This window comes from Alexandromys fortis, unplaced genomic scaffold, assembly GCF_014885135.2.
Source record: "Alexandromys fortis isolate MF-2015 unplaced genomic scaffold, M_Fortis_MF-2015_v1.1 scaffold_3, whole genome shotgun sequence".
Taxonomy (NCBI): Eukaryota; Metazoa; Chordata; class Mammalia; order Rodentia; family Cricetidae; genus Alexandromys; species Alexandromys fortis.
This window is the reverse complement of record NW_026067909.1, coordinates 21087465-21095924: the sequence shown is the minus strand read 5'-3', so window position 1 is coordinate 21095924 and position 8460 is coordinate 21087465. Positions and strand designations below refer to the sequence as shown.

General features: G+C 36.0%; 3 protein-coding genes across 6 annotated transcripts in view; all 3 read right to left on the bottom strand.

The window, feature by feature from the left end:
* Positions 1–4213, bottom strand: part of LOC126498309 (glycine N-acyltransferase-like protein Keg1) — a 15214-nt gene extending 11001 nt beyond the window's left edge. The window contains exon 1 of one of the 3 annotated variants that reach the window (XM_050136821.1): positions 4100–4213. In XM_050136821.1, the coding sequence (XP_049992778.1) occupies positions 4100–4176 (77 nt within the window). In that variant the 5' untranslated portion in view covers positions 4177–4213. The other 2 variants (XM_050136823.1, XM_050136822.1) reach the window with 2 other exon arrangements.
* LOC126498314 (glycine N-acyltransferase-like protein Keg1) overlaps positions 1–8460 on the bottom strand; it is a 73978-nt gene that overhangs the window by 35197 nt on the left and 30321 nt on the right. The window lies entirely within an intron of this gene.
* Positions 1–8460, bottom strand: part of LOC126498315 (glycine N-acyltransferase-like protein Keg1) — a 111800-nt gene that overhangs the window by 73082 nt on the left and 30258 nt on the right. The gene's annotated exons all lie outside the window — the stretch shown is intronic.

The following is an 8460-nucleotide window of genomic DNA, read 5'->3' as shown; positions in this document are numbered from 1 at the left end:
ATATATAAAATCTTACCATTTGTAAATAGTGATACTTTGACTTTTTTCTTTCTAACTTGTATTCCCCTTGATTTTCTTCAGTTGTTATTTCACTAGCTAGATCTTCTAGTACTCTATAGAATTTTTATTGCAAGTGTGGACAACCTTATCTTGTTCGAATTTACTGGAATTGTTTTTAGTTTTTTTTCTATTTAATTTGTGGTTGGATATAAGTTTGCGGTAAGTTGCCTTTTTTATATTGAGGTATATTTCTTGTATCCCTATGCTTTCTAGGAAGTTTATTATGAAGAGGTTTTGGATTTTCTTTACAGGCTTTCTTTGGTGGGGGACATCTAATGAGATAATTGTAAGATTTTTTGACATCAGTTTGTTTATATGTGGGATTACATTGATTGATTTTTATATGTAAAGCTGTCCATTCATCTCTGGGGTGAAACCTTCTTGGGCATGATGGATATTATTTTTGATCTGTTCTTAGATTTGGTTTGCATTCTAAAAAGTAGTTTTACATTTATATTCATAAAGGAAATTAGTCTGTAATTCTTTTTCTTTGTTGAATCTTTGTGTGGTTTGGGTATTTAGGGTGACTGTGCCCTCATAAAATGCATTTGGCATTGTTCCTTCTGTTTCTATTGTGAGATAATTTGATGACTATTAGCATTATCTCATTTTTGAATGTTTGGTAGATTTCTCTACTAAAAACATATGATTGGGCCTTTTTTGGATTGGGCGAGTATAATTTAGAGGTTAAAGGTCTATTTAAATTTATGCCCCTTTTCGTCTTTTTATTAGAAACTATTGATCATGAAATACATTTTGATCTTCTTTCCTCCTCCCCTAACCCCAATTCCTTCCAGATCATCCCCACCTCCTTACCCACTCAATTCTATGTTCTCTGTATCTCTCTTTCTCTCTCAAATATAAACCAAGAAACAAAAATGAAAAACAGAGCGTGAAACAAAAATTAAACTAATAAAAGCTTGGCAAAATAACAATAAAAATGGTAAAAAAGCAAAAGGAAACAAAAATGCCAGAAAGTTTGTTTTGTGTGGTTAGTATACCCAGTGACACCTCCTTTTAGAAAGCTTCTGACAGAGGCTGTCATTTTCCAAAAGTTATCTCTTTGATTGTAGGTGCGACCCTGTGCTTACAGTGTTTTCCTATCTCATGGTGGGACCCCATCTGATCTGATTCCATGCAAGTTTTGGTGTGCTGCCATAATCTCAGTGGCTTCATGAATACATTAGATCCATTTTGTCTGAAAGACACCATTGCCTTGGAATCCTCTTTGACAATTATGATCTTTTAGCCTTCTCTTTTACATTGATCCCTGAGTCATGAAGGACAGTGTTGATTAATATGAGAGGGTTTAAGGGGAGGGGAAGATATGGAGGAGAGAAGAGAAAAATGTACATCTCAATAAAAATAATAAAAAAAAGAAAATGTCTTATTTATGCCAAAGAGCTCCAAAATCATTCTCAGCACATTGTCTAGTTTTTGGTCTTGGGCTAATTCCTATCTACTAGAAGAGGAACTTTCTATGATGTGAGTTAAGAGAGTACTGATCTATGGGTATAGCAGTATGTCATTATGAATCATTTTATTTCTATTTTCCTTTAGTAGAAAATACAATATGTTTTCACCAAGGTCATTGTCTATCTAAACTTGGGTTCTTGGCCACAGTATCACTATCAGGCATGTGCTACATTTCACAGAGGCCTTAAGGGTGATTTTACAAAGTGGTTGGTTACTCCTATAACATTTGTGCCATTATTGTACTGGTGTGTCTTGCAGGTAGGCCACTGTTTTATGTCACAGAGTTTGTAGCTGGGAAATGCTGATGATTACCTTTCTCTTCCAGTGGTGTGCAAAGTATCTTCCAGTAACATGGACACTATTCAGTAGTGTGAAACTTCTCGTATTGCACAAGCTCAACTCCTCTATTCTCAATGCTATAAGTAAGTGTTCGTCTTAGCAATAGGGCTATCAGATTATAGAGAGTAACCAATAAATTTACAATAGCCTGTGATGTCTTGGAATTCCATGGGACCTCATGGCCAATAACTCAAAAAGATTATATGTGATCCTGGCTCTGGAGGTTTAATTTCATAGGTTATGATATCTAGTTGGGGCCCTGTCTCCCGTATTATTTGGAGATTCCATTTAAATTATATCCATATACATATATATTCTAAGAAGTTTCTACATCAGTAATTTCTATGTTTTTCAAGCAATATTTAGTATTGTTTGTCTTGCTATGTTCTTACCATTCTTATATTGTGTGTAGTTTCTGTATAGTATTCTTTTCCTCATTCATGGTAATGTTAATACATGCCTTTTATTTGTATTTCTTGGTAACATTAGATTAGAGATATTCAAATTGGACTCTATAGTATTTTGGCCAAGATAATTCATTCTTTGTTTTTGAAGACAATCATGTACCCTGCTGATCACACAACAGAATCCACAGACTTTTACTAGATGCTAGTGGCAATATTTTATCTCTTGTTAAAAGCAGCAAAAAAGTTTCTTATATTCATTCTAATGTCCTGGGGTGTAACAAAATAGTAGGGGTCTAATATTCCTATAGGCAACTGACTTTTTTTCACTGAAAACATTTTTCTGAGAGTGTCACAAACACAAAAGGGAAAGTAAATCTGGGATAAAATCATAAGCAATGTTATAATGTCAGCAAACTGGATAGCACGAGAGTGTTTGAGAAATGCGGAAACACACACACAAATAACAAATAATAATGTGCAATGACAACACAAGTGTGATGTCCAGTTAAAGGAGCAGATTGAAGTCTGAAGAGGCTTTAGGAATAAGAAATCTTAGCATTGTTAGTGGATAAAATCCACTGTGGTCTTCAGGGTTTTTAGACAGAGTTTTTACATTACTAAAAATATGTCTACATAGAACTACTCAAAGATAATGAATACAAAGAATAAATTTTATAAAACCTTTAAGGAATGGAACAAAAGGCAGTGATTATATCCAAACTATGATGAGATTGTATAATTATAAGCTCATGGCCTGTTACTGCTCTATGTTACTATTAATATAAAAATTATTGTACATATGTAGAAGTTAGGAAGTATTAAAAGGATGAAACATAAAGTAATACACAGACTTTTGTTAATTATGTATGAGTTTATGTACATTTAACATGCATTAATCATCAGAATATGGAAGAATACAAAAAATAAATTAAGATGAAAATCAAAATATTAGAAATAGCTCATCACATGAAAAATATAGATCAAATATTTTAGGCTAGCTTTCTTTTTTGATAATATCGATTAGCAGTGAAAACACTTTATGTTCTTCATATTTCTCATCATATTTCTTCTTAGATTTGTCTGAGACATTTTACAATCCTGGTAAGTATCCAATAATAAAATTAAAGACATTTGCAATTGTCCAGCATCACTGTGCTATTGGAACTTAATTACAGTTGCTGGAGCAAAATACTTCTTTGCAAATATTGCTAACCAAATGTACTGCCTAGCTTTCACAATATGTCTGTAGTTCTTATCCGTTTGGAATGGAAACCTGCCATAGAGCTTTCAAAAATCTTGACATCAACAAACACATCAAACTGGATAGAGAAAGTCCAAAAGGCCTCAAAACTACACAAAGAACTACAGTCCAGGGAGGAAATCTGTTAAATGAAGACGTTGTTTTCCCCAAGGAAGAGCACACCATTTCGTTATTCAGTGTCAAATCAGTCCTAAAATATATGTACAGCTACAGTTTTACAGAGCAGGTTAGTTATATTTAGGAATATATGTATATAAATATTTACATTCAGTAACAATTATTTCAAAAAGAGGCCATGAATTTGAAAAAGAGCAGTGAGGGGTATATAGGAAGTTTGGCGGGAGGAAAAGGGAGAAATCATGATATCAAATTATAATCTCTAAATAAAAATTAAAGATTTTCCCTATGGTACATATTAGTAGGTATATGCACTTCTCAAGTTGAATAAACTCCCCTTTTTCACTGTATTTTCCTTTCTAAAACCAACGTTTGGTTTTTCCCACCTTGTATGAGAGAAAGGACAAGGACTCACCATTCTTCTATGATAAATCCTTACCTATAAATATGTATCCACACAGACAGAGCCTCCTCAGAACAAGAACGAGCAGCAGGTCTTTTCTGAAATGCTAGCATCCACAGTGGTTTGGTAAATGTTTTACAGAAATCTTTAGACTGAGGATATACTCTGGACTTTGATTTTTATTAAGAAATAGGAAAGCAAAATTCTGTCTGTCTTGAGAGTCAGAAGATTCCAGTATCCCCACAGATGTGTGCCAAGAGATGACTATGCAAATCTGAGATCCTGACTGTGTATGCCCTCTCAGCTTCTCATACATCATTTATTTTTTTTTTGGCCCACAGGAAAACAAGTGACTAGGACTAGAAAGAATCTGTGATTGTCTAGAAATATCTTTCCTCATTGCCTGATGTGGAATTTGCCTTTGTATGCTGTAAACATGTTTATTAAACTCTGTTTACAATTCTTCCCCTTCCCAGTTTCCTACAGCAGTAACAAGAGGAAAGCCAGTAGTGCTGGGTAAATTTAGTTCTGAAAAAATTAGAGTTTCTTATCCATACACTGTTAGGGACCAGCACAGACATAAAACATTTCTTGTACCAGAGTGGAGGTGTGGGAATAAATGAGATACAGTTCACACGACAATATCAGGAGGGAGTCTCAGGGTTCATTTAAATCCTGAAGGTTACCCACATTTATTATCCAAACAGCTTTTATATCAATCATAAACTGAGGGGGAAACTCATTAGCATTCTGTTTCCCAGGTAGCAGGGGAAATGATCTAGGTCACGCCCGTAGCTGTGCTTGCTGTCATGTCCATGTCCATGTTCATTGTGCCACATAGACTGAAATCACCTCTTCCCCAGGTGACCTCCTAAATTACAATAGAAGGAGCAGAACGACATTGGCATATGCTGACCTCTTGATTAGGGTGGCATCAGGTTGTCTAACTATCAAAAGTCTAGGTGACCATCTTCTGTGTGGGAGTTGCAAATTGTGCCTGTCAGGTCGCAAAGAATTCTGACTGCCTTTAATGTAGGAATATGGGCCTGTATAATCCTGCACCTACAATCCATCCCTTGTATTAATTTTAGTAAAACCTGTGCCTCCTCAACATGACAAATGATCGCATCTGCCTTAGGCAAAGACTCCTTCATTTACCCACACTTATCCAACATCAGAAAAAAGCATTCTAATCATGCGAGTTTCTGTCTTAGGTATCTGGGGAGAAGAAGCTTCAAACCCATCCCAGACTGCCGACCTCTGTGAAACAAAAGAGATTAAGGGAGAGAAATACCTTTGGGTTCTCTGTCTCAGAGAGGACCAGACCCTAAATTAATCCATTACATCACCGATTCCAGACTATGACAACATCAGGGTGCTACAATAGTCACTGTGCGCCCAAGGTGCAAAGTCTACACCAGATGGTTCAGATCCCCAGGTAGGCTTGCTCTTCAAGTGCACTGCCAGATCAGTGCTTTTTGTAAAGATTGAAGTAAGTCCTACCTCTTCAATCTACAAAAGATGACTGTAAAATCAAGGACAATTAAGGGATCATCAAAATGCATCAACAGGTACCCAAAATAAAGTGTTAGTGACTCATAACTAGAGTGAGATGCATAAGATCCCAGACAAGAAATTCGAAATATCTGCTTTAAGGATGTTCAAAGAACATTTAGAGTTTTCTAACTGTTTATTGTTTAATAAAACTTAAAATAAGGTAGAAATACAATAATTGACTCAACATAAAAATCAATAATTATTTACATATTGAAATAAAACTTTTTAAAAAAATCAAATAAATTCTGAATCTGAAACACAACAAATAAAATTGAAAACATAATGGAGAACATTGACAGTAGAACAGATCAAGTCAAAGAAATAGTCCATGCTCTTGAAGATGGAACATTTGAAAATACCAATTTAAAGAACAAAATGAAATATAAATAAAATAGATCGAAGAAACAATTTTTGTTTTGAATTATTTTGTTTGGGGAAATGAATTATAAGCTCAAATGGTTCATGACATTGAAATTTTGGTGCTCCCACTTTGACTTTCAGAGATAAATGATTCAGCATAAGGTCCCTCCCCAGATTTTCACACTGCCAACCCTTCCCTTCTATCAAGGCAAGCAGCTCTCTACCCTCTCCCTCTGTGTCTTTCTGCCTTTCTTCTGGAGAGGCAACCTCTGCTTTTCTCTCCTCTTCCTCTGTTGACTCTAGACTGAGGTTTCTATCCTGCCTGGTCCCATAGTTGTTAAGTCCCAAAGAAATACAGAGAGGGTGACATTAATTATGAACTGGTTGGACAATTAGTTCAAACTTATTATCATCTCTTTCTTATATCTTACATTAGCCCATAATTTTTGTCTGTGTTAGCCATGTGGCTTAGTTCCTTTAGCAGTGAGGCTTTCTCATCTTGCTTACTTTGTATCTGGGTGACGACGAAAGACTGAGCTCTCCTCTTTCCAGAATTCTCCTGTTCTCATTGCTCTGCCTCTATTTTCTGCCTAGTTGGCCACCTATACTTCCTGCCTGGCTACTGGGCAATTAGCATTTTATTAAAATACAACTGACAAATCTTTACAAAGTACAAGAACATTGTCCCACAGGATTCCCCTTCTCCCTTTGCCCCTTTCCCTTCTTTCATAACCCACTTAATAAACTCTATACCCAAGCTCTCCCTGTATGGCTTTTTCTATCTGTCTGTCTCCTGCCTAGGCCTCAGGCCACCTGCTAGGAGACACATCAAATACTCGGGTAAACCACAGCTGCCCCTAGTGGGCTGTCCTCAGGCCAGCAGTATTATAAATTATAAACAACTTGGTTTGAGATTTTTGTGGGAGTCCTAACAGTGGAATTGGGGGTGTCTCTGACATTATCATTCAGAAGGCAGTAGGTGGCATACAGGAGGTGACAACTAGTATCCAGAAGGTCAGCCCACCAGATGAATGACTCTCTGATAGGGAGCCCCATCTGGAAGAGCTGTGTAGGATTGACTGTAGTGACCATTTGTCCCTGTCTATAATTTCCCTCATGTGTCACTTCATGTCTTCTGTAAGAACTGCATTTCTTCCCTAAGAAGAGCTATGGCTGTGTTCCCACTGCTTGTGTGGTTGTCTGATGTATATAATCCATCTATTGGGCACACATATGGCAGTGAAGGGTCATAAAGATAATTTATGCTTAATTTGTATAATTTTGATGAATATAACTAATACTAGGATTTTTTTACTACTCAATCTTACAAAGAAAGACAATAGTATTCTCATTCACAAAGAACGCTAATTTTAGACTTTAGAACATTTTCAAAGCAAACTGGTTGCTCTGGAGGTGAATATTTGGTTTCCCCTAGAGACAAATACATGAGATCAATTTTCCAGGTGTTCATGCTGACTCAAGGTCAGAGCTTTAGGCAGCTTTAGCAGACATAACTTTCTCAGCAATTGACCTTTTGTGCCACATGTTACTCAGTAATGTTGTCTCCTTTTAATATTCTAGAAAACTATGTAAGGAGAATAGGTCATGTTAATTAAGGAACTAATTGCATTTATAACTAACTCAGCATGCCTACAGTCATGCCAAGCTGAGTCCCTACAGAGTACCAAGTACAAAACAGAGCTTGTAAATTCCAAGTTGCTTTGGAAAAGAATTCTAGGGAGAAAAAAAAAACACACTTTGCCTTTTCTCATTTGCTGGATTGCCAGGAATTTTCAAAAATTATTTTATTCTAATTTTATGAATATACATGTGTTTGTATTTGTGTGAGTGTATATATCATGTGTGTGAGGGTGCTTGTAGGAGCCAGTGGGGGTTCACATCCCTTGGAGTTAGAGTTACAGGTATCTGAGAACCACCTGACATTGGTGTTGTATCCAAACTCCAGTTCTCCTTGTTTAGCAGAAAGTGTTGTTAATAACTAACCCATGTCTCTAGCCTAGAGACATGGTATTGATTTCTGTTTGTTTCCTGAGATTTTGTTTACAATCATTAAAAGCTGGCCACTGAGCTCTTCTTACCTGAAAGTGCAGCTATTAAGTAACTGTATCCAGTGAACTCTTTGGTAATCTTGTGAGGCCTCTGGACCCCTCTTCAGGGTAAGTGATGTGCTACTAAGTAAATTAAGCATATGGATTATGGAGAAAACAACTGGTATTGAAATACACTTATTTAAGTTGCAATGATGATTAATTCCATAGCTAACAAATATCTAATGGCAAAGTCTAGTAGTGAGTGCAACTATTTATGAAATTATTATGTTATTACATTAAATATTTGAGAGAAGGTGATGTTTCAGTTTACCCTCAGCAAAAGAAATCAGACATAAAATTATATTGTCAGCATTAAGGGTGCAGCCAGCAGGAATGCTAATGTACTGTAATCATATATATATATATATT